The sequence below is a fragment of the Phodopus roborovskii genome, unplaced genomic scaffold (genome assembly GCF_943737965.1).
Source record: "Phodopus roborovskii unplaced genomic scaffold, PHOROB, whole genome shotgun sequence".
Taxonomy (NCBI): Eukaryota; Metazoa; Chordata; class Mammalia; order Rodentia; family Cricetidae; genus Phodopus; species Phodopus roborovskii.
In genome coordinates this window covers 5,551,576-5,579,457 of record NW_026126469.1, presented here as the reverse complement: position 1 = coordinate 5,579,457, position 27,882 = coordinate 5,551,576, and the positions used below count along the sequence as shown (strand labels likewise).

The window sequence follows — 27,882 nt, the reverse complement described above, 5'->3', positions numbered from 1 at the left end:
TAAATTGAAGTATACACTGGTGTGATGATGAACATGAGAGGACTTGGGCCTATAGAGTGGATATCTGCTATACCTAAGTCTACCCATGCAACTGGCTTGAGTTTAGTTCTCAGGCCACACACGGTCTTTCTTGACCTCCCATCACATGGCCTTGAGTAGTCTAGAATTTTACTCTGAAGCCACTTCCTATGAACAATTATTTGGCACCCCTTCTGAGATCAGGTTGGATCCATTTCTCATTGTATCCCATTATATTGCTTGAGTGATTATCCCACTGCATGCCCCATTATAGAGAACCATAAATATTAATGTTTTATATTATATAATAAAAATCTCTAAGTTCATTGCAAGAATCCACACAATTCAAAGGCGAACTAGTTACTCACTGGGAACCTGATCCCACCTCCCCACATTGTAGATTCAAAGGATTAGAAATTAAATATATAATGAGAACAAATGGGACAAGGCAGGACCTCTGATTAACTCATGATATTTTATTGAATACTCAGAGGGTAAGAGAGGTTTGGGAGTATAGTATAGAGAAAAGACTACATTCTGGGTCTCCTAGCTCCAGGCTTCCTCTGTAAGAAGAAGACTGGACTCCTAGAGACATTCTGCAGGGGATAAACTCTTCTCCACAACATTCCCTTCATGCATAACTTGGCAGGAAACGCTGCTCTGAGATCGCCACTGGTCTGCTGTCAAACTTAGGTAGCTGCTGGCCATGTAGTTTTGGCCCTGTTTGGAGGGCTTTGTAGTCACCACCCCATCAGTGATAGTTGCTCCATTTGCCTTCCAGGTCACTGTTGCAGCACCTGGGTAGAAATCATTGACCAGACACACCAGTGTGGCTTTGTTTGTCTGAAGTTCCTCAGGTGAAGGTGGAAACACTGTGACTTTGGGAGTGGACTTGGTCCCACCTGTATGAATAAAAGACAGAGATGGATTTCATGAGACAGATAAAAAACTTCAGAATCTCAGTGACTCTTCACTTTGGTCATCTTATTCACGTTGAACTTTTGCTTCTTTCTCGTCTGTCCCCTTGAGACTCAATGAGTGAAGTCTTCTTAGTAGCCTTTTCCAGGATACCCTCCCAAGTTACGTGACCTGGACTCTTCCTTTCTGCCTCTATTATCCCACTATTAGCAGGTATGTCTGGGCTCTCTCCACCCTGTTGTCTATGATCTAACTTGAAATTTGCCCAATATCTGATCACCTTCCCCAGCCCAGCTATCTGCCCTTTATTCCTGTGGTGGTCAGAGCTCTCTGGTGAATATGTTACATTCCACCTTGCTTTGAATATTGTATTTTCAATAAGTGAGGAGGTCCCGTCTTTGTTCCCAGCACCTGGGGTCACTGAGTCTCTGGTTATATTGGACAATAGGCTCTCCACATCAATCCCCTAAGCTTTTTCACTGAGTAGTGAGTTCCATACAGAGATCTGAGGCTACTCTGGGGCTCTAATACCTCTGCTCATTTTGACCTGACCACTATACCCTTTATCCTGGTCATGTTCTAGAAGTTCTTTGCCTTGGATGGAAAAGCATAGCCTCCACTTGTTTGCAAAAGCAGCCTCCTTCCCTGACATCCAGGTAGTATTGTGAAACCCTCAGTTTGTCACTCATTCCTGATCTCCCAATTTTAATATGCTATTTAAAGAAGCTTACCTAGGGTTAAAGAGATTTGTTGACCAAATTCCAGATAATCCTGAGATGACCAGGATCTGGTTACCCTACTAATCAGTGTTTTCTCTATGTCTATAGAACTTCAGTAACCCAGTAAAAGATCAGAGAACTGAAGACTATTACAAGCCTACTCTTTTACTATGCCTCTGTGGTCCTCACTTAGGTAATCTAAGTCCCTGGAAGCTCGACTTTAATCTCTAGATCCAACTCTTGACACTCTATAAAGATTTTGTGGGCTCTCACAAAGTACCAGTCCCCTTCTTTGACCATGTCAATGGTTGTCAATGATTAATCTGTTTGAGAACAAGGATTAAGCCCTTAACTCTGGCCAGACCCTAACTAAAGCTCATGAAATCACAGCATATTTATCAGACTCTGAGGCCAGCTGCTTCTGATCTTCTGGCCCTTCCTGCAGGTTACTCTAAAATGGCCCATCTCCCCTAGCCATTACGGAAAAGGGTAAGACTTGGTCCTTAAGTCTGAGAAGGACAGAGGAGAAGAAGTTCCCAGAGAGGAAAATCAGACCCTTTTAAGACAACAAAGGAGGATTAAAACCACTTACCTAAGACAGTGAGATGGGTTCCGCTGCCGAAAACATACCACAGTGACTGAGACTCAAACCAAAACCTGTGGGGTCAGCACCTGGGCCTGTTCTCTGGCAGCTGGGTTGGATCAAAACACTAGCTGGCTTTCATGGGTGGAGCTGTGACCTCACTTGAAGATACATGGAAGATAATCCTTTTCACAGGCTTGTGTCCTTGTCAGACAGGCACCACCATGGAGTTTCTATACTATGAGTACTTTACCCTATCTCTGATACTAACAGTGGTGACAGCAATACAGAAGATCCCAAAAATCTTTAGTGACACATTATTTCAGGTGTCTTTGTTGTGTGACATAGAGTGCAAAGTTTTTTAGCCTTATTTTACAGACTGAGATGTTTTTCCTCAAATTTCACATTGTCCCATTTGGTTATCTTCTTTGGAACCAAGGACACAGGACCACAAACTTCCATAAAGAGAATTCTTTTTAATTTCTACCTACAGAGGTAGAGCTCATATGCAGATTCTGTTCACTATTCTATTTATCTACACACATAATCCATACCTATATTTATATATACATATACCCAGCACTGGCCGCAAAAAATCCATCTATTTGCTTGTCACCTTCATGGTTTCCTGGAATTTTTACACAAAAGACAAAAGTAACCTCTCAAACAATTCTGTAGTTAGTTCACCAGCATCCCATGTGTTTCCAAGAACACTCTCTTTCTCATCACTTTGTTCTCCTCTATGTCTGAAACTTCCCACATTCAGACTATTATCTTTTCTTTCCCTTTGGTCTGCATATGGCTGTTTGTGCTAAGACCATCACCAGGGCAGTGCCTTCCCTGTCCCCTTCATATAATTGCTGTATATGACTTGTATTATACACTCTGCAAACCCATAGCTACCCAGAACTCTTTATGTCCTGTTTTCTTTTGACTCTAAATCCAGGTATATTATTTTTTTTCTTGAATGTTCTATAGGCACCTCAAATTGAACAATCTCCAATCAAATTTATTTCTCTGAAACTTGATCCTCTACAATGTCTTCTTTTCAGTAATTTCTCTCCAATATAGGGTCTGAAGTCAACCCAGAATGTTTCCCTCTCATTGAACCAACATTGTTTTTTGTTATTCTATATAGCACAACATAACATTAAAATAGTCAGAATCCAAAGACAAAGACCCAGCTCAACCCAAAAGCTCATGATGACAAGAATTATTGTTTTGCCAAAATTTGGTCCTGTCAACATTTTTTAAATTAAAAATAAACTTCATGTGTATACATGCATGTGACTTTCTATATGTGAGTTCAGTGCCCTAAGAGACTAGAAGAGAGCTCCAGATCTTCTGGAGCTAGAATTACAGATCATTGTTACAAATCCAATGTGGGTCCTGGGAATTAAACTTGAGTCTTCTGTGAGAGCGGCACACTTCCATAAATATTGAGCCATCTCTCCAGCTCTCCAAGATTATTAATTTACATTGGGAGACCATCCATTGCATTAAGGCTATCATTTTCTTTTTCCCTTCTTGTTCACCACCTTATTTAAATTCCATCAGCATAACAATTGCCACTGATTAAAGACTTGTTCATAAGGTATTTTTTAATATATTAGTAGCATAGAATAAACCTAGCCCTTGTTTCTTAGCAAGTAAAGCAAGCATTCTTCCTTTAACATTGGAAGAAAATTCCTCAGTCAGTATTTTATTTTAAATTGCAATATTCTTCATACTTGAGGCAAAACATTTGAGTCAGAAACAAGAATAGGCTTTTACTTATTCTTCCATCACTTACAATAGTTCATAAATTCTGAATATTCAGAGCCAATGAAATAGGCTTGGGGATACACATGCCTGGTAAAGTGCCAGTCAATCAACAGAGCAACCTGAAACCATCAGCTAATGAGTCATTGAACTAACATAAGAAGTACGTGATTGAATACAAAAGCAGCTTATAAAGTCCATATGCTTCCCTGCTGTATGAGTGACCACCATTTAGAGACCACACAGAGATCTATTTATGACTCCAACTTTATAAGGAATACTCTAGAAATAAACAGACTAGAGTGTCATATAAATATGACTTGCCTTGTGAATAAGCTATTTGGCTTTTTAACATAATGATGAGTCTTCAGAGTACAACTTTGCTCCTTGATGAAAATACTGAGTATTGTAATATCATTTCTTTTCAAAGTAATCATATATTGCATCAAAATTGCAGTCATAACAAGTAATGCAGACTTCTTGAGAATCATGGAACTAATTCTAAAATCAAGCAGTAAGAACAATGGAGAGTAGGCATGGGTTGTTGTTACATAGACTAGTACAACAAGGCCTTAAATGGAAAAGGGTATAGAAGGGCAAGTTAAAGGAGAGCATTGGGGACTGGGGCAACTAACATTAAAGACTTTTTGAAAAGTCATGTGGAAACCTACTACATAGAAGTTTTAATATATATAAATGAAAGAAATTTAAAGAGAGTTACCAAATAATGAAGGAGACAGGGCCCCATTTAGATATATTATGACACTGACTAAAATTCTAGTACAAGAAATTGGCTATATTTTGTTGAGTCATTGACTAGGGAATTCCTACAAGACCTCCCAACCCCACAAACTTTGTAGGTTATGGTCAAGGCTATTGGTTCCTCTCTACAACCTGATTGTAAAGTCCTACTACTAAAGACAGTGCTTTCTTATGTCATTGAGCACAGGAAAGTTTTGTTGGTGCCTAAGTAGAACTTTCATTTCTACTAATTAGCATTCATTATGTTGAATGCTACCAGAGGAGAAAGGTAATCATCAATATCATTTAACCACAAGCTATATGACATACAAAAGCAACCTGCCCTTAAGATTTACTGGTGCTGTAGTGACACAAATGTTATGTAAATAACCAACTATCCTGGTTAGACTTAAGGCCGACTCCATGAGATGGAACCTATATCTTGCATGGTGAAAGTGGACAAGAATCTGGGAATATACAGGTCTTGAGCCTATGGGAAAATGTATTTTGTTAAAGGAGCAGCAATAAATTGAAGTTTTTGTAATTGATAACTTCTGGCAAAGGGAAAATCAGTTTTCTCTAAGATAGTGGCATTGAGTGACATTTAGGGAAAGCCCATACCCAAGTTTCATTGCCTAACACAGAATGAGCTTCATGTTTTTTGTGTGCTTTTTCTGTATTGTTTCTGTATCTTCATCTTAATGATCTACTTTTGTTGTTGTTGTTCTTGTTTTTGAGAGAGAGAAAATGACAAGAAATTGAGCAGGTGGGAGGTAGAGAGGACCTGAGAATACTTGAGGTAAGGGAATGAATATCATTAAAATATATTTAAATAATAATAAGAATGCAATTGGAAGAATTCAATACTCTATAACTGAAATTGAAACAGATATTCTTATGTTTCAGGAACATGCATTTTTAATAAACTGTTATCCTTATGTTTAAATAATGATAAAAACAACTTTTACTGGGTACTGGCTTTGTGCCACACCATGCTGCTGGGTAACATGATTTTAAAGATTTCCATTAGACTGCTTATGATGGATATACCATGATGTGATCTTCTGTAGCTTTTACATGAGTTCCTCTTTTCTGTCATTACTAATAATGTTGAACTCACCCTTCCTGCATATAAGCATTTGGTTACATGTTTCATTATGTTCCATATTTAGGAATAATTCATAGAGTGGAATTGCACCATGAAGATAAACACATATTTTATAACTCATTGCTATTCTTGAAATGGCTATGCATTTAAGCCCTCTAGACAGTTCTTAAGACTGCTAATTTTTTTTCCATGAAAGTTCTGATAATTTTTACTTTAAATCTAATCATTTTAACTCTTTTTTTGTTTGTTTGTTTTTGTTTTTTGTTTGTTTCTCTTGGTGATCTTTTTTTACTTATCTATTTTACATATCGATTGCAGTTCCCTCTCCCTCTTACTCTCCCTCCCTCCCATGCCCGCCCAACCACCCTCTCATCCCATTCCCCCAACATACTCCACAGGGAGGGTGATGCCTTCCAGGAGGGATCAACAAAATCTATCAAGTCATTTGGAGCAGGGACTAGGCCCTCCCTCCTGTCTCTAGGTTAAGGGAGTATCCCTCATGGGGAATGTGCTCCCAAAGTCCTTTTGTGCACCAGGGATACATCCTGGTTCCACTGTCAGAGGTCCCTTACACTGCCCAGGCCTTCTAATTGAGTTCCATGTTCAGGGGATCTGACCTAAACTAATAATTTGAGTAACAGTGGAAAGGATACGTTAAATGCTCTTCCCTGATAATGAGATTGATGTGATGATCATAGAGATGAAAACAGAAGCAGATACCCACAGCTAAACACTGAGCTGAACTGGAATCCAGATGCAGAGAAGGAATACAAGACCAGGCTACAGAAACCCACAGAGACAGCTGACCTGAACAAGGGGGAGCTAATGGACCCCCAGACTGACAGCTGGGAAACCAGCATTGGACTGACTCACTTTAACACTTACTCCTATAGATCTTGGCCTGGGGTTATTTTGTGTACCTGAACTCCCTTCACATATCCAGGCCGTGCTCTATGCACACTGTCTCTCCATTGGCTTCTTTGGTCTAGGGCTCCATCCTCAAATAGGAGCATATAGTTTGCTATTGAAACCAACATTTCCAATATACAATTCAACTTTGGTGATCCCCTGTTGTACTGGCTGGTTTTGTGTGTCAACTTGGCACAAAGTTAGAGTCATCAGAGAGGAAGGAACCTCAGTTGGGGAAATGCTGCCATGAGATCCAGTTTTGAGGCATTTTCTCCATTAGTGATCAATGGGGGATGGCCCAGTTTATTATGGGTGGAGCCATCTTCCGGCTGGAGGTCCTAGGTTCTATAAGAAAGCAGGCTGAGGGAACAAAGGAAACCTGCCTATCCATGCAGGACTACCTGTAATTTCCACCTGCTTGTCTCTGATCCCATCTCCAGTCCTCTGCTGGAGTCCCAGGCCCCTCCCAGAGATCCACCTATCTCTGCAGGTCCACTCTGAGCTCCCCAGCAAGATCCTTGACCCCCAAAGCAGGTCCTCTGCTAAAGAAAGAGGCCTCAGCTGGAGAGTCCCAGTTTCCAGGGAGATCCGACTATCCTGCAAAACCTTCCCAGTTTCAGCTCAGCCTTTTTATTCTTCTGCGAGCCATTGGCTAGAGCCATTCGCTAGTGGCATCTACTACTGGATCCTCAGCCCTGACCCCATCCCTGGGTCCCTGTCTGCAGAGAGACCTCCTATAGAGCTTGGACCACCCAGAGCTACAGATATTGAATCTCTGACCCACATAAGCCCACCGGGGAAGTACCATAGAGAGAGGGGGAGACCACACCAACACCTACTGGAAGAAGCTATGGGCATGACACCACCAGATTCTAGGGAATCTATACCAACTAGAAGGGAACATAACAACAAAGCAGAGGAAGCACAAGGGAACAACTTAAAAATTATCATCATAAAAATGATAGAGGCCCTCAAAGAAGATGTGAGAAAATCCCTTAAAGAAATTGAGGAAAAAACAAACAAAAAAGTGGAAGAAATGAACAAATTCCTTAAGGAAAGCAAAGAAAGAACACAAAGCCAAGAAAAAACAATTAAGTAGGTGAAGGAAATGGTTCAAGACTTGAAAACTGAAATACAGAAAATAAAGGCAACACAAACCGAAGGAATGCTGGAAATTGAAAAATTGGGCAAAAAATCGGGAACTACAGACAAAGCATAGCCAACAGAATTCAAGAGATGGAAGAGAGAATCTCAGGCACAGAAGATAAACTAGAAGAAATAGATTCATTGACCAAAGAAAACCATAAATCCAACAAATCCTTAACACAAAACATCCAGGAAATGTGGGACACCGTGAAAAGGCCAAACCTAAGAATAATAGGAATAGAGGAAGGTGAGGAAGCCCAGCTCAAAGGTGCCAAAAACATATTCAACAAAATCATCGAGGAAAACTTTCCCAATCTGAAGAAGGACATGCCCATGAAAGTACAAGAAGCATACCGAACACCAAATAGGCTGGACCAAAGAAAAAAGACCCCTCAACATATAATAATCACAACACCTACCATACAGAATAAAGAAAAAATATTAAGAGCAGCAAAGGAAAAAGGACAGGTAACATATAAAGGCAGACCTATCGAAATTACACCTGACTTCTCCATGGAAACCCTCAAGGCCAGAAGGTTCTGGATAGATGTTCTATAAGTATTAAGAGTACACGGATGCCAGCCTAGGCTACTATATCCAGCAAAACTCTCAATCACTATAGATGGAGCAAACAAGATAGTTAATGACAAAACTAGATTTTCTCAATATGTATCTACAAATACAGCCTTACAGAAAGTATTGGAAGGAAAATTCCAACCCAAGGAAGGTAACTACACCCACAAAAATGTAGGCAACAGATAATCCAACTACACCAGAAACCAAGGGTAAAGTAAAACTAATATATTCACAATACCACTGCCAACAACAAACCTAAATCAAACAAGTATCAACAATCAATGGTCCTTACTCACCCTCAACATTAATGGTCTTAACTCACCTATAAAAATAAAAAGACACAGGCTAACAGAATGGATACGAAGACAGAATCCATCCTTCTGCTGCATACAAGAAACACATCTAAGCTTCAAAGATAGACATTACCTCAGGGTAAAGGGTTGGGAAAAGATTTTCCAATCAAATGGAAATAAGAAGCAAGCAGGCATAGCTATCCTAATATCTAAAAAGTTAGACTTCAAACCAAAATTAATCAAAAGAGATGAAAATGGTCATTTCATATTCATCCCAGGAGAAAGCCATCAACACAAAGTCTCAGTTCTAAACATCTATACCCCAAAGACAAAGGCACCCACATTCGTAAAAGAAACTAAAACTCAAAGCTCATATAAATCCTCATACACTTATAGGGGGGACTTCAATACACCACTCCAAACACTAGAGGACCACAAATCAGAAACTCAACAAAGAAACAAAAGAATTAACAGAAGTTATGTCTCAACTGGGGTTAACAGACATCTATAGAACATTCCATCCAAAGACAAAAGAATATACCTTCTTCTCTGCTCCACATGGAACCTTCTCTAAAATTGACCACATACTAGGTGGCATAACTAACCTCAACAGATACAAGAGAATAGGAAAGTTCCCCTGTATCTTATCAGACCACCATGCTTTAAAATTGGAATTCAACAACAACACAAATAGCGGAAAAGCTGTAAACTCATGGAAACTGAACAATGTGCAGTTTCACCACACCTGGGTCAAAGAAGAAATAAAGAAAGTAAGGACTTTCTAATATTCAACGAGAATGAGGACAAAACATATCCGAATTTATGGGACACCTTGAAAGCTACAAGGGAAGTTCATTGCACTAAGTGCCCATATGAAGAAAACAGAGGATAGTCACATTAGAGAATTAACAGCGCAACTGAAAGTCTTAGAACCGAGAGAAGCGAAATGACACTGGAGGAGTAGATGCTTGAGGGCTGAAATCAACAAAATAGAAACCAGGAAAACAATACAAAAAATCAATGCAACGAAGACTTGGCTTTTTGAGAAAATCAACAAAATAGACAAACCTTTATCCAAATTAACAAAAAAGCAGAGAGAAAACACACAAATTAACAAAATCAGAAAGGAAAAGGGGAAAATAATAATGGACAGAGAGGAAATCCATACAATTTTCAGGTCATACTTTGAAAATCTGTATTCCACAAAAATTGAAAACTCAAAGGAAATGGACAAATTTCTGAATAACTATCACTTACCAAAACTAAACCAAGAACAGACAAACAACTTAAATAGACCTATAACCTGCAATGAAACAGAAACAGTCATCGAAAAACTTCCAACCAAAACAAGTTCAGGGCCAGATGGATTCAGTGCAGAATTCTACCAGACATTCAAAGAAGAACTAATACCACTACTCCTCAAACTGTTCCACAAAATAGAAACAGAAGGTTCATTGCCAAACTCTTTTTTATGAGGCCACAATAACCTTGGTACCCAAGCCTCACAAAGACACAACTAAGAAAGAAAACTACTGACCCATATCCCTGATGAACATCGATGCAAAATACTCAATAAAATACTGGCAAACCGAATTCAAGAATACATCAGAGAAATCATCCACCATGACCAAGTAGGCTTCATCCCTGGATTGCAGGGATGGTTTAACATATGAAAATCTATCAACGTGATCCACCATATAAACAAACTGAAAAAGAAAAACCATATGATTATCTCCCTAGATGCTGACAAAGCCTTCCACAAAATTCAACACCATTTCATGATAAAGGTCTTGGAGAGGTCAGGGATAACAGGAACATACCTAAACATAATAAGAGCAATATACAGCAAACCAACAGCCAACTTCAAACTGAATGGAGAGAAACTTAAGGTGATTCCTCTAAAATCAAGAACAAGACAAGGCTGTCCTTTCTCTCCATATCTTTTCAATATCGTACTTGAAGTTCTAGCTAAAACTATATGACAACAAAAGGAGATCAAGGGGGATCAAAATTGGAAAGGAAGAAGTCAAACGGTCCCTATTTGCAGATGATATGATAGTTTATATAAGCGACCCAATAAACTACCAGGGAACTCCTACAGCTGATAAACACCTTCAGCAAGAGACAAGATAAACTCAAAAAATTTAGTAGCCCTACTTTTTTCAGAGGACAAAAAGACAGAGAAAGAAGTCATAGAAACATCACCCTTTACAATAGCCACAAGCAACATAAAGTATCTTGGTGTAATGCTTACCAAACAAATGAAAGACCTATATAATAAGAACTTTGTGGCTCTAAAGAAAGAAATTAAAGAAGATACCAGAAAATGGAAATATCTCCCATGCTCTTGGATAGGTAGGATAAACATAGTAAACATGGCAATCTTGCCAAAAGCAATCTACAGATTCAATGCAATCCTCATTAAAATCCCACCACAATTCTTCACTGATCTTGAAAGGATAATAATCAACTTTATATGGAAAAACAAAAGACCCAGGATAGCCAAAACAACCCTATACAATAAGAGAACTTCAGGAGGCATCACCATTCCTGACTTTAAGCTCTACTACAGAGCTATAGTTCTGAAAACAGCCTGGTATTGGCACAAAAATAGACATGTATACCAATGGAATCTAATTGAAAATCCTGACATTACACCACACACCTATGAACACCTGATTTTTGACAAAACAGCTAAAATTATACAATGGGACAAGGACAGCATCTTCAACAAATGGTGCTGGCACAATTGGATGAGGGTGTGCAGAAGACTGCAGATAGAACCATGCCTGTGGCCATGCACAAAACTCAAGTCCAAATGGATCAAAGACCTCAACATCAATCCAGCTGCATTGAACCTATTAGAAGAGAAAGTAGGAGGTACTCTGTACATTGGTACAGGAGACCGTTTCCTGAACATAACTCCAGGGGCACAGACACTGATAGAAACAATTAATAAATGGGACCTCTTCAAACTTAGAAGCTTCTGTAATGCAAATGACACAGTCGACAAGACCAAACCGCAGCCCATAGACTGGGAAAAGATTTTCACTAATCCTATATCTGACAAAGGGCTGATCTCCAAAATATACAAAGAACTCAAGAAACTAGTCAACAAAACACCAAATAACCCTACTAAAAAATAAGGTACAGAACTGAAGAAAGAATTCTCTATAAAGGAAATCAAAAAGGCTGAAAGACACTTAAGAAAGTGCTCAACATCCTTAGCTATCAAGGAAATGCAAATCAAAACAACTTTGAGATACCATCTTACTCCTGCCAGAATGCCTAAAATTAGAAATACCAATGATGACTCATGCTGGAGAGGATGTGGAGAAAGGGGAACACTCCTCCATTGCTGGTGGGAGTGCAAACTCATACAGCCATTTTGGAGATCAGTATCCTCAGGAAAAGGGGAATTAATTTACCACAGGACCCAGCATTCCCCTCTTAGGCATATACCCAAATGATCCACATGCATGCAACAAAGACATCTGTTCAACTATGTTCATAGCAGCATTATTTGTAATAACAAGAACCTAGAAGCAACCTAGATGCTCTTCAATTGAAGAAAGGATAAAGAAGATGTGGCACATCTATTCAATGGAATACTACTCAGCAGAAAAAAATAATGGAATCTTGAAATTCCCAGGCAAGTGGATGGCACTTGAAGAAACCATCCTGAATGAGGTAACCCAGTCACAAAAAGAGGAACATGGTATGTACTCATTCATATTTGGATTTTAGACCTAGAGCAAAGAATCACCAGCCTATAATTCACACCACCAGAGAAACTAGGATACAAGATATATTCTAAGAGATTCATATAAAGTCCCTTACAGAAGTGGGAAGGGACATGTCCCCCAGGGCCATGAGGAAGTTGGGGGGGGCAGTGAATGGAGAGAGAAGTAGGAGAAATTGATAGGTAGGAGAGGAAAACCCATGTGACTAGGAAGATTGAGTTAGCGTAGGAATAGAAGACAGGAGAGAGAGAGAGAGAGAGAGAGAGAGAGAGAGAGAGAGAGAGAGAGAGAGAGAGAGAGAGAGAGAACATAAAAGAGGAAGCCATTATTGGTTTGAAGAGAAAATTGAACATAAAGAAAGGTCTAGTGAACTACAAGAGTGCTGCCTACTAACAATTTGAGCAACCGTGGAAAGGCTACCATAAATGCCCTTCCTGGATAGTGAGGCCAACAACTAACTCATCCATGGAGCCCTCATCTAATACCTGTTGGAAACAGGCAAACACCCATACCTAATCACTGAGTCGAACTAGAACCCAGATGTAGAGGGAGAGAACAAGACCAGGTTGCAGAAAGACATAGAGATAGCTGACCTGAACCAGCAGGAGGTAATGGGCCCCAGACTGATAGGTAGCATGTGACTGACTCAGGGCCCCCTGAATATGGGTCTCAGCCAGAAAGACTGAGCAGTCTGAGGGACCTCAGACAGTGGAACCAGGATGTATTCCTGGTGCACAAAAGGACCTTGGGAACATATCCCCCATGGAGGGATACTGCCTTAACCTCGAGGCAGGAGAGAAGTCCCAGTCCCTGCTTCTAGTGACCTGACAGGTCTACATGACCCCACCTGGATGGCATTGCCCTATATGTGGAATTGGGGTGGGGGAATGGGAGGGGAGGGTGGTCAGGTTGCATGTGAGGGGGCAGAGAGAGTAATAGGGAGGGATGGAGGGAGAGAGAGAGGGAGGGATAGAGAGAGAGGGAGAGGGGCATGTAAAATAATAAATTAAATTTAAAATATTTAAAAAAAATCAAAAGCAAAACCAAAAAATCCAAAAGAAACAAATAAAAAACCCTAGCAACACACTATAGTCCTTTTCAGCATTCTTTGTTATCTAACTAATCATTCAAAAAGACTGCTTGAGAACCTAAATAAGAGTCAGTAAAGTTTGACACACTCTCTCCCAATTTTATGGGTTTCTTGGCAGAAACAGATATCTATAGCTAAGCACTGAGCAGAACTCCGGGAATCTAGTTGTAGAGAGGGAGGGGTGATGAGCAAAGGGGTTAAGACCAGGCTGGAGAAACCCACAAAATCAGCTTAAGTGACCAAGTAGGAGCACATGGACCCCAGTCAGACAGCTGGGGAACCAGCATAGAACCAAACCAAGCCTTTTGAATATTGGTGTCAATTAGGAGGCCTGGGAAATCTATGGGACCTCTGACAGTATAACCAGTATTTATATGTAGTGCACAAATGGACTTTGGAGCCCATTTTCCATGGAGAGATACTCTTTCAGCCTAGATACATGGTAGAGGGCCAAGGCCCTTCCCCAAATGATAGGAGGGACTCTGATGATATCCCATGGAAGGCCTCACTCTCCCTGGGGAGTGGATGGGGAGATAGGATGGGTTGGGTTGTGGTGAGGGGCATGGGAGATGGGAGGGAAAGGGAACTGGATTGATATGTAAAATAAGATTGTTTCTAAATTAATTTAAAAAATAGTTAGGGAATGACAAATAAAAGGTTTCCTTTTCTATGATTCACTGGGTGCTAAAGGGTTAACTTGTTCTTTTTACTCAGAGCTGGATCTAGTATCCTTATTTAAATATCAAAGCTGTCTTTGCAGCTCACAAGCAAAAGGACAGCTTGTGAACCTTCAGGCTGCCAAACTCCACTCCACGTGCTGATTTGTAAATTCAAATAGTGAGTCCCCAACATTTCTTTACCTGTTTCTCCTATCATTATGCTAAAAATATGTCTCTGCCTCTCTTTACCTATATGGATGAGGCTACCTGAGCTTCTGGTTTATTTACAAAAATCCAAGGCAGAATAACTGAACTAAGAAGTCTGGTTAGCCCATCTGAAACCAAATCCCTGCAGACAAGATGTTTTTTTTGGAACCAAGGGAACTTTACCTGTCTTTCTGGCCTGGAATACCCTTCTCTCATCTGCCAAAACCATGCACTTAAAAATTCTAAGTGTGCAATAAGAGAAAAAGTTTCCTCTCTTAGATTTCTTAACTTCATGTTCTGCCATTAATACATATTTATTCTATCATAGTTAAAATTATTTAAAGGGCTACGGATTGCTTGATCATCCTCCTCAAGCCTTGTCTGTCTTCAGCCTTGTGGCCTGCTGTCCAGCTAATACTCCAGAGGTTCTGAGTCACTCTCCTAGCTGTCTCTCAGACTGATTCATCTGCTGCCTATGTAGACAACAAATGAAACAGCCTGCTCTTCCAAGATTTCCACTCTGTTCTAGCCTTTACCCCAAGACTCCCAACTTTACCCCTATATCAGAAAGAAGAAACCATGAGCAATTTCTGCATCCTTATGTCACTTACCCAGGTTCTATATTGAACCCTACAGCCAAGAGGCTGTACTGCCTTTAAAAACATGTCCTATTACTAATTGTATAAACTCTACCCATTATTCTGTAATGTATATATTATCAGACATCCTCCTTATGTATATCTGACGATTATTCTGAAAATATTGCTATGAATATTTTGAGATAGTTGGTACTGCCCTCTCATAGCTAAAATGGTTTATTATTGCCTTGATTTCAAATTTAACTTATCAGGGCAACTTCAACTATAGCCTTGGTCCCACAGATATTGCTAATTCAGGTAAAATCTTTATCTAGCAATGCTTCATTAATATATAGATTAATTACTTGAGTGTAATTAATAAAAAACTAATAGATACAGCTAACATTCCTTTCTAGATAACTCAAAACTACATCTTTTAGACACACTTAACCATATAATATCATACTATTATATATTTTTATATTACTCCTTTTTCTCTTTGTAGATCAGAAATATTCTGAAATCATATGCAACCCACCTACAAGATAGTTAACTAGTTCTCAACTTTCCATCAATATAGATTATTGGCTATTAATTTGAAAATCATTATCATTCTTTCAGTCATCTTCAAGACTTCTCATTACTCAAATTATTCACTTCTGCAAAGAGATTTACATGTTTCTTTTTAAACAAAGAAGGGGTACATTTCCATTCTAGGTGGTATGGCAATGCTTAGTGAGTGCATGGGAAAACATAATGCTCAGAGCGTGGTAGATATAGATATTCAATTAAACATAGTTGAATCTGAACTGATTCACTGGACCGTTATTCTATTTTATTGTCTGGTGGTGCCTTTTGGTTCCTCTATACATTTCTTCTCACACGCCCCCAACTACCTACATCCAGAGAGAAAAATTCCTATTTTTCCATTCCTAGAATATCAGTGAGGATTCTCCCTCATGCTTTTCAAGTGCTTTTTCTACCACTAACAAATTTTGTAGTACAGGAGATTGATCTTAGGCCTCAGGAATAAGTGCTAAACTAGTGAGAAGAAGTTAAAAGCCAGCCTCAGCACCATAGAGACATTCCATCTCTTAAAAATGAAAAAAAAAAAAAAAAAAAAAAAAAAAAAAAAAAAAAAAGGCACAGTACAGAAGGCTCAGCAATTGAGAATATATACTGCTCTTGCAGAAGACCTGAGTTTGTTACATGAAAGCACTCAAAATCACCTCCAGTCCAGGATATCTGACTCCCTTTCAGGCCTCCACAAGCACCTGCACACACATGGGGAATATACATGCATCAAACTCACATACACACATTAAACACATCTGCTCAAGTTCAGAGTTACAATTCTCTGGGACCTTCATTGTGTTTTTTGGTTTGGAAATTTGTTTCAACAGTGCAAGGATGGCTCAGAATATAACAAGTAAGCTTCTTGGCTCCATGAGGAGTTTCTTCACCCATTTTTTTTTTTAATTTATTTTTTTGATCAGATAGGTGATTACTCCAAGTACTTCCTGCTGTATTTGATGAAACTCAGTATATTTGTTTTCATGGAGTTCAGGGACTAGAAAACAGCCCAGAATTTCACTCATACACATTATGACTTCCAAGAAGAAACTATCCGTGGTTCTCACATTTCCAAATGTCTTTCGCAGACACATGATTACCTTTGTTCTGTATTTATCTTTCTGGAGTTGTTTGAAGTGTGACCAACCTTGGAAGGTAGAGACATAATATGACCACTATGGAAAATATAGGGTCCCCAAACTCCATTATGCAGATACTACCTGGTCCTCCACTTACAGTCTTGTAGATGTGTATAAAAATGCAGATATTTATATTGCTGGAAATGGTAAGTTGTTCTTGATGTCTGATCTAGCGATCTATATATACTGTCAGCATCTCTAGAACTAAGGCAGCTTGCAAGTAGAGAATGGTCCCACATCATTCACAGATGCCCCATACTGGTGGTAACATTGGCGAAAAAAAATACAAATTTAAGTTGGTAACCAGGGTTTAATTGGTTGATCTTTTTCTCTGATTAGCTTTCCAGGATTGTTAGGATATGGATTGCCACTGCACAAAATTGCTTAGTCAGCTTCTGAGAAGCCAGGCCTGGTGCTAAAGTCTAGATCAAACCAGTAAAAGCCACATATCCCTGACTTTCTAAATTAGTATGGTTCCAATTAGTTATAAGATGTGGGCATCATTACTGGTACCCAGTGAGATCCGTGATCTAGTCCAGTTTCTCTGCTTTTTGTTATAGATCCTCTCATGCTTCTGACATTGGACTTCTTTGATCCTGTGTATAGGACCCTGGGTTTGCTCTGGCAAAAAATGGGCCTGAAGGTGCCCCATACCAGCACCTTCATGTAGATATGACTGTCTCATGGTTCAGAGCCCAGAATCTGGAGAATCCCCTCAGAGATAATTTATTGTCTTGGTAAAAGAAAGGATTGTCCTGAAATGAAGTAACACTAGCTCCTCTCCACCAAGATTCAGCATCTATTGTGGTCATTGGGTAGGCATTTTACCACAGGCCACAAGCCATATCCTGATAGGGTAGACACAGTAGTATATTCAGGAAGGATACTTGGACTTTCTACATCATATAGTTTAAGATTTAGCTGCCTAGACAGTGCTCTTCTGTACTGAAATGGGTTGAGGGCTGAATCCATCCATACCTGCAGAAAAGATCCAGTCAAGCTGACCCTATGTTCAAGAACTTTTGTCACTTTTTCTTCTACATTATCTGGGTGTCTCCTGCTCAGGACCATCTGTCTGACTCTAATGTGAGACGGGCATCTTTGGATTCCTCCAGAAAAGTCCCTAACTACTCTCTACCCACAGCCTTTCCTGTAGCTACAATAAAATATACTCCTTGCAGGCCCACTGTTTCCCTTTGTACTTCTCATACTCCCAAAACTTATATAATTATTACATGTAATTAAATAGTTTATTTGCAAAATGTTAAGGGTGTGTGTGTGTGTGTGTGTGTGTGTGTGTGTGTGTGTGTGTACCACTATTCCTATGTGGATGTCAGTGAACAACTAGCACGAGCCCATTCTCTTCTACTATGTAATTCTCTCAGCCTTTCCAGAAAGCTTCCTTACCCACTAAACTGTCATGCTTGCCCCATCATCAAATCTTTCATCTTACTTTTATTTCCTCTTTTTGAGTAAATTGGAGCAAAGAGTGACAAAGTATCAGGGACATAAGAAGGGTATGGAATATCTCTTAATATTTACCAATATTTACCTAAGGGTTAACTATATATATCCCAAGTGTAATAGTCAATCTTGGTTATCAACTTGACTGCATATGGAATCAAATAAAATATAAACTTCTGGGTACTCCTGTGGGGGGATTATTTTGATCTCATTATTTGAAACAACACCCCCCTCCCCTAAATCTGGGCCATGCCTACTTCTGGCAACCCAGTAAAAAATGAAGTAGAAGAAGGTAATGTTGGGCGTTACCTGCTTGACTTCACTCATGCTGGCAATTTCATTTATCCAGGTGTGCATTGTGCATCAATTATGCATTAATTAGACTTCAGAGGGGTGCCAAAATGTGTCAGCTACACAGTAAAATAACTTCAGAGTGGGCACAAAATTTATCCATGACACATTAAGTAATGAGAGAGAGAGACTTGGAATAGCTAACCAAGAATTAACCAAAAATTTAATTATCCATTTCTTTCCCTATCTTCCATTTGTTGTTCCTATTGTCTATTTGTTCCACCTTTCTTTTGTACCTATTTTTTGTATGTTGCTTTCTATTGTGCCTTTCTGTATTTCCTACCTGTACCTATGTGTTGCACCTGTGTTCTTTGATACCTATGTATGACTTTTTTCTGTCCCTGTTTTCTGTCTCTAACAAAGTGTAGAAACATGGCATGGGACAGAAATGAGGAATTCTTTTCTCTGGAAAATTTAACAGAGTTTTACAGTGGGAAAAGTTACTTTACTGACTCCAAGCTGACCCAGAATAGCATCTGACTCCATGATCAGATGTTATCATTCTGAATCCACATATTGCTTCCAACATTCATGGGCTAATCATTTTGCCAAATCATCCTGATGACTGTTTTCAGAAAATGATTACATCATACATTATTCTGGTTCAGGGGCATGTCAGAGGACATAATTTAAGATAAAAGCTATACATTTATCTTAGGTTGAAAATCTGATTGCAAGGGAATTCAAAGCATTGTAAGGTTCATTCTATTATTCTCTTAATGGCAGGTTAAACTTAAATAGTCTGAGTATACAGTAAGACAGCAAATTATCTGGATAGTTCACTTAACCTACACAGCTTAAGTGACTTGGATGTATATTATTAACTTTATTGCAAGGTCTGGAGACCTTCAGTCTCTTCAAAGGCAAGAGGTATTTTCAGAAAAATGGGATTCCACTGTAGACTGAAGGTCAGCAGTTCTTTAGGAATCTTCTGGTTTTCCTGTTCCAGATTGAGACTTCTGAGACATCCAACCACATAAACTGAACAACTGCCAGCTTCTTGAGTTGTGAGACACCCGCTGTCAGGCTATGTAGATTGCATCTGTTTCTTCAGGAGACACTGACTATACCCCAAGCTTGACTGCTGTTCAAGAACATGAAAGACCCAGGCTCTCCATGTGACTAGTGGTGGGGGCATCATTCACTCATCTCTTTCTCATGGGTTCATGTTTCCACTTTAGATCTCTGACTTAGTAGAGATCTTGCTTCTACTGAAGACTTAATGGAGAAATAAAGTGTGTGTTTTAGGACTAACACACAGTAACTGGGTATAAAGCCTAACTTGATAATTGACCAGAATCATGCAGAGGCCTCTAGTCTCTTTGGTAAGAACAGTGTCTGTAGGTAGCATGATCATTACATGTCTCTTGTGTTCACTACTAGAGACATCTTCTACCTAAGGTACTCCAGGTTTTCTGTGTGATAGTTCTTAACTAGCACTTTTCCCTGCTGCATTTGTAGTTTGTTTAGAACCTTCTCATTGTCCATTGACATTTGAGAGTTTGTACTTGTTCTTCTGGAAATAAGTCCCAGTTACACAGACCCACTGGATACCCACTTCACAAACTTCTGCTAACTCCCTTTAATGGATTTGATCACTGCTTATCACAAGGGAATTGATGACTGATTTTGTAAACATGGCCAAATTCTATGAGTAAGAAGAACATATGCCCCACCAGGAACTTATTATTGTTTCTTTATTTGCTAAATGGTCCTATTTTCAAATTGCGTTCTAAATGCATTTTTAAAGATCTGTCTAATGGGTTTTTATTTTGTTTTGGGTTTTTGTTTGTTTGTTTGTTTGGTGGTGGGCATGGGATGGCCTAAATCTTACTGTATACATCTTTCTAGTGGACAGTAATATATGGAGCAATTTCAGTTTTGTTGTTATTACTTATTTCAAGTGCTTTATCTAGCTACCTAAAACAACCCTGGAGAACAGTGCATTAGGGAACAACAGAAAACAGCAGTATGGCACCAGAACCAACAATGCTGGGGCTCTTTCTTTTACATTTTATTTACATTTTGAAATTTTCAGACATCTATACAATGTATCTTGACCATATTAGTACCTACTTCTGTCCAACTCCCCCTAGTAATTCCACTATTGAAGCAAAGAAGAGGGCTGAAAAAGAATGTATAGATACTATTTGACTAAGTGTGGTGTAACTGAGTTATATGGTTGATTTAGTTTTAGCTTTTTGACAGCTTTCTACACTGATTTCCTTAGTGACTTTAGCTTCTTAAAGATTATATTTAAATTACAGTTCTCCATTCTTTGTTCTCCCTCCAAACCTTGCCTCCTTTGTAAGTTTTCATGGTGCTTTATGCTACCATGTAATCTAGTCTTCAGGGAAGGACCATTGAGATCAGTTTCAGTTCAATGATCTCTGGGCCCTGGTTCTGAAAAGCATGGTGTCTTCAGTAGTAAGGACTTACTTTTCACCTCAGTGGGTTATCCAAGGACAATTGAAATAGACTACATGTTTCATGAATCTCTTGGGCAACCATGGACAACATCTGAAAAAGAAAAATAAAAGCTTCTAAGCTTCTCTTGTCTGGTATTAAAAGTTTTGTTATGTAGTCTTTGCCTCTTTGGGGGAACACTATCATCCTAGATAAGAAAAAATCATTAAACTATATTTGGATACGTTGACTTATAAGCATCATATGTTTTTTTTCTTTTTGGTAAATGATTAATAGGATGATTTTTTGTGGCTTTGTAGTCATCTATATTGTTATTTTACCTCTGTCCCACCTTAACCTGTATTTACTTTTCCCCCTTCACTAAAGATTCCCATTTCCTTTTCACCTGTCAAATTAGTTGTATTCTGCCATTCACATTTACCACTTTCCTACCTTCTTTTATATTAATTTTTTTCATTTATTTTACATGCCAATCACAGTTTCCCCTCCATCCTCTCCTCCCGTTCCCTCCCTCTGCCTCCCATCTACCTCTTTCCCCAATCTACTCCTCCTCCATCTCCCATCTCTGTTCAGAAAGTGTCAGGCCTCCGATGGTGTCAACAAAGTATGGCAACCAAGTTGAGGCTAGAACAAGTTCTTTCCCTGCATCAAGGATGGGTGAGGCATCCCAGCATGAGGAATAGGTTCTCCAGAGCCAGATCAAGTGCTAGGGACAGATCCTGATCCTATTTCTGGGAGCCTCCCCAATAGACCAAGCTACACACCTGTCACACCCATGCTGAGGGCCTAGTCCAGAGTCCATGAGCTCCCACAAGCTCAGGTCATCTGTCTTTGCAGGTTCTCCTATTGTGACCTTGAATCCCCTGGCTCATAAATCTCTCCTCCCTCAGTTCAACAGAACTCCTGGAGCTTGGCCAGGGCATGACTGTGGATCTCTGCATATGTTCCCATCAGTTACTGGATGAAGACTCTCTGATACAATTAGAGTAGTCATCAATCTAATTACAGTAGATAGCAATTCAAACATCCTCTCTACTGTTGCTAGGAGTCTTAGCTGGGATCATCCTTGTGGATTCCTTGGAGTTTTCCTGGTACCAGATTTTTTCCTAACTCCAAAATAAATTTACATCCCCATTAAAACATCTCTTTAACCACTGGCCACCTTCACCCACCTCCAACCCACAAAATCCTCCAATCCCTCATGTTCTTTTCTCCCTAACTCAGGCAGAGTTCATTGTGCACTGGCCTTCTGGTAGTTAGCTTGGCCTTTACTATAGCAGGGAGTCACTGTTCTTATGACTGGTGTAGTCTGTTTTACTGACTACTGTGGTTTGCACCTGTCCTTACAGTAGGTGTGATCTGTACCTGAGCCACTGAAGTCTGTGTTTCAGGCTGACATGCTCTGTACCTTAGCATGCATTTAATGATGAATTAGTATTCACATCACTTCTCAAATGTGAAAGTTATCCAGAAAGGTAGAAATATATTCCCAAGAAATCAGGAAGAAGATGATAATATTGATACTCACTTCACTGTGTGAATTCCTTCAGAGCAGAATGAATGCTGACAAGTGAACAGTATGAGCCATCAATATAGAGCAAGAGCCAAAAAACGCAAATTCATGAAGTTTGGACAAAACTTATTTTATTCTGTTGGCTTCAGTTGAGTCCCTTTGGTCATGACGTTGTGGAGACTTGGACTGTCTGAAAAACTGCAGATATTGTCAGGAATATATGTGCCCTCTCATCGAAACTGAGATCAGCCATGCCTGGGCATTGAAAGATGCTGAAAAGCTTGAGGAGACACATGATTCTTGGCAATAGGGAAGGACCATTAGCAGTTTATTTATTATATTATATTCATAAATACATAAGCAGTCTGCTCAAGTTTAGTAACCTGAATGCTCAATGGCAGCCTAAACCATATGTCTTCTATCCTTCATGTACCAACATTGTTATGTTCACATGTATATCTTATGCATAGAAACAGGTTTCCTGAACCAAATTCCCTCAATACACACGTACACACACACACACACACACACACACACACACACACACACACACACACCAAGTGCCATACTGTACATGTGAACATCAGAGGACACTTTTTGGGACTAAATTGTCCCCTCTGCCATGTTGTTAAACAGGGTAGAAAGCACTTTTACATGCTGAATCCTCTCTATGACACTATTCCTTTTATAATTTTTCCTTTATGACTAGAAAAGCCACTTATCAACTCACTGCTTATTTGTAGGTAATCATATTATTTATGTCTTATGTGATTATCCCCAACTGATGACTTCAGAAATGAAAAGTCTCAAGTTGACTTATGACTCTTTCTGTAGACATCAGTAGCCTTATTCTCCAAATCACATGTTTTAAAGCCAAGTGAGCTCATAAACAGCGTCTCTGTGGCAGGAATGGCTATTTGAAAGAGACACCAACATGGTTTCTGATCACCATTTGACTAAGCCATAACCTCAACTCAGTATCAGAAACTATCCCTATGCTATTCTCTGCAGGTTGCAGGTTGATGGCTCCTTTTATTCCGACGGGCTAGCTCTTGTTTGTATTGTCATCAACTTTTACATTAGATGGCATTTGATTTCCTTGTTGTAAATGCTTCTATCAAAACCATTGCATATGGAATTTTAGATACCTCACCCCCAGTCATGGTATTACATATATCCATTCTGAACAAAGAACCCATCCCACTGCCATTCAAATGCCACAATGTATATATACTCAATCACCTTTGAATTTTGAAGTATCTGTCTGACAGGAAGGGAAGCAAACTTAGAAGATTCAGTGAAAAAGAAATATCTGTGGTAACATTTTGGTGAACTACAAGGTATCATTCTAAAATCTGTGTCTCTTAGCTTATATTCCTATTGCTCTCATATCTAACCAAAACAACTTATAAGGTTTGTCTCAGCTTCTACTTCTGGTTATAGTCTGTCACAGCAGCTTACTCATAGCACCAGGAGCATAAAAGAATTAGTCATACTGTAACATACTTAGGAACTGAGAGCAGTGAATTCAGGCAAGTTAGTGAACATCTTTCCACAACTCTTACATAGTTCAAAATCACCTGGCTAAGGAATGTTGATACCCACAGTGTGTGGATTTTCCCTTCAAAAGCAATGTAAACAAAACAATTACTCACAGTTATCACAGAAACCCCTATCCCATGTGATTCTAAATTTTGACAAATTTACAACACTAGCTATTGCTTTATGCATACTGAAACCAACCATCTAATGCATGATATTTCTTCTCTTACATCAAACGTCATTAATGCAAATATTAAGGTTTTCAAATGAAATTAATGTTTCTTTTTTCTATAGTTTTAAATCTTTGTAAGTTGCATAAATATATAACATATTTACCACTTTCTTCTTTCATCTTCCTTTCTATGTCATTGAGTTATTTCTACATCATCACTTTGGTCTTTAGTATTTATGTATATGCATACAAGACTTGTACAAGTATCCAAGCTACAGAAATTTCAAGATTGTGATGCCTATTTCCCAACATCATCCCTAGATATGATGTTGGCTTCATATCTTTGTATGAGTGGCACATATTTTCTAGGTGTGGCACTTAGGTAACTTCATACTAAGAAATCATCAAATAAAATACAGCCTGTTAGCTAGTGACTGTCTTAGACTACCACAAATAAATGTGGAGGCCACACTAGAACTAGGTTGAGGAGTTTTATGTGATGAAGAATCTTTTCTTGATTAATAGTTAGTCACAACATATATACAGTCATAATTAACAGAATTGCTGATGGATCAGTAGCTAGAGTAAAGATTAGCTTAATCTCATTTGGAATGAACAATTCGTGGATCAACACTGGCAAACTGTTTTTTTTTTTTTTTGACTTCAGAAAGAATATGACATCTATAAAAAAGAAAATATCAATTATGACCAAACCCATTTTTTCATATTTGATAGAAATATCTTGGAATGTATATTTCAAATATTTTTTCTACTCTTATATACAGTGTCATCCATGGTAAGTAAGACCTTAACAACAGTAAACTGCACATTTCAGTATCTAGACTATATGATATTGAAGTGGAAAATAAGCACAAGTAAAAAAAAATTATATCATCTATGGTCCTTGAGGGAAATTAATCAGCTCAAGTAAGGCAATGGCAACTGCTTTTATGAAGATGCTTGTTATAGCAGGTAAAGCATGGTTAAACTTACTGGTTTTATTTAGGGATTGTGTGACACATGGGAATGTGCATGACCTGCATAGTAACAAGTGTGTGATGTGGTAGCATTTTTATGTAAAAGTTTCATCTTTATTTCCCAGACTGGAGTCATCAGTACTTTTGTTGTAGGGATGACATTTTCTTCAAGATGAGGAGAATGCATAGAATAAAATTCCCCTTTTGTATCTCACACTTGTTTCCTGATACATTGTAGACTTGTGTACTCTTCCCCAGGATGGATTTAACTCACTTTTATAATCCAGAGTACTGAATATGTGAGGGTGTTTTTCTGGTTTACAATAGGAAAATGAACAATTGTAAGCAGAAGGATTATTTTGATATTTACACTAGTTGCAACTTCACCTTCTAGATATAGAGATGTTTTCAAGATCCTTGATATTCAATATTAAACATAACTACTCCTCATTATTTGATTTCTTAAAAACAATTATGAAAGGAAATTTAACCACAGGGTGGCTTACTAACAGTGAGGACAAAGAAGTAGGAAAAGTAAAAGTCACCCTGGGATATCTCTTTTGGGGATATCCTAAAGTGAGGTACTTGGCAAAGAACCTGGAGCTCTTATCTTTAGAAAGTCATTAAATTCAACATTTCTGTGAAGGTCATAAATCTGGGGAGGCAAGTACAAAATATATATTCCATTGAGGGCACCTCTACCAGATGGCAGATATATAAGACTCAGTTGATGATTCTTCTCTAAGAGAGATCCTTTGTATCTACTATTCTGAATTCCTCTGTTGAATGTACTAAACTGTCATGAAGTCTTAGGAATTCAGGAGCAAAGAGCAGTTGAGTCCTTGAAGAAAGTTACCCATAGCATTTGACCAAAGGAAGCTCAAACATCACAATAAGGAAGTGCGGAGACTTGCAATATTCATGGATGTACCATTTATCTTTCTCTTCACTCAGTTCCTTTTTCCTAATCATTCTTCACTTAAACAAACACAAGGACACTGAATTCCACCCCCCAGCTCTAAACTTACCCAATCCACACACTACAGAGCCTGCTAGAGGTCTAGAAGGAAAAGAACAGCTTGAGAATCTCAGATGTGGGTGAGCAAGGCCCAGAGATATTCATGGGTTTGCTTCTGGTCCTCCTGTGGCTACAAGAAGATGATGCAAATTACAGAAAAAGGGTTTGTGAGTCACTTCCCCATCTTTCTAAATCACTGTGCTCATTACCATCACCATATCCTGAAAAACATAATAGTAAGCCTCATCCTCAGGCTGGGCTCCACTGATGGTCAAGGTGGCTGTTGTTCCTGAACTGGATGCAGAGAATCGTTCAGGGATCCCTGAGGGGCATTCTCTATCATTGTATATCAGTTGCAAAATGGGCTGGTCTGGCTTTTGCTGAAACCAATAAGCATACTTTTTTGGCAATTGGTCCCCAGAGCAGGTGATTTTGACAGTCTTTCCTACTGTGACTGATGCTGAAGGTGGTTGGGTCAGCTCATAGGAGGCCACAGAATCTGTAAGAAAGAGAAAATAGAGATTTCAAAGTATAAGGATTCATCCTTGGGATTTGCATCTTGTTTAAGGTCTCCTGTGAGCCTGGGAAAAGATTTGAGAAGTTCACCTGCATATAGAGAGAGAAGAGGCAGAAAGAGAGGGGGTCCAGGCTATGATGAAGGTGCCTCAGAGATCTGTGTTCTGAAATCACAGCACATCTGGGCCTCTGCAGGCTTCTTATTGCCTCTCTAATTTGTGTGCCAGGGTGTGGTACTTATGCAAATTTATTCCACCCCTAAGCCTGCACAATGAGGGTTAGTGGGGAGTCCTTTTTCATCAGGGCATTGTTTAACTCATTTCTTATGTAACATATTGATTGGTATATTTGTAATCATGTGCTTTTCTGGGTTCTTCACAATTCCTTGTTTTATTTCAGATATGGTCACTGCTTCCTCCTATGGTGTCCCTGTTTCCACAGTAAAATAATAACTGTCATCAGGAATTCATTCTTCTCTATTTTGTGTCAGTGTTTAACATGGTCTGGTTTAAGGCCCATACTGCCAGTCTACTTAATCAGACCTGCCTGACAATTACCCTCCAGTCCCTCTCTTCTCTATGATGTATTTGGCACACAGTTGTCCCGAGCTCCTCCAGCTGGAAAGCAGCTGGGTCAGAACGAAGGAAACCCTGTTATCAGAGCTGTGACCTGATGCAAGTGAGAGTCCACATTTGTCTCCAGAGTCTAAAGAGGCTCATCCCTGATCATGTGAGCACAGGTGCTGGGTTATGATTTCAGATGTCTCTGGAGCTGAGATAGAGGAAAGGGAGGAGTGGGGAAGATCTCTAGAAATGCTCTGGAGAGAAGTCATTTCTGGACTGCCTGAAGAGTGGGGACAAGACACACTGCCATCTTGGGTGAAGGGCACAGGCACTGGGAGGTGATTCTCTCACACTAAGTATTCACATTGTTCTCCCAGAGACTCTCAGTGCTGTGGGTGTTGCCCAGGATAATACCTGGGATCAAGCTTCATCAGTGCATTTCCTAGATGTTTCCCATAACCCTGCCAGTATCCTTTGGGTTTATAATGCATGTCTGGCCCAATGTAAGTACTCCAGCTCAGAACACAGAGTGGACTATTTTGACTTCCTCTGCTGACCTCAAGGGCTGTCCTCCCTGA

General features: G+C 39.2%; 1 gene segment (V, D, J or C); it reads right to left on the bottom strand.

Moving 5' to 3' along the window:
• Positions 1-474: 474 nt before the first annotated feature.
• The window catches only part of LOC127226950 (Ig lambda-2 chain V region-like), a 486,231-nt gene continuing 458,823 nt past the window's right edge, over positions 475-27,882 (bottom strand). The window contains 2 exon segments of the V gene segment in view: positions 475-920; positions 2,248-2,282. Of these exon segments, the coding sequence occupies positions 604-920; positions 2,248-2,282 (352 nt within the window).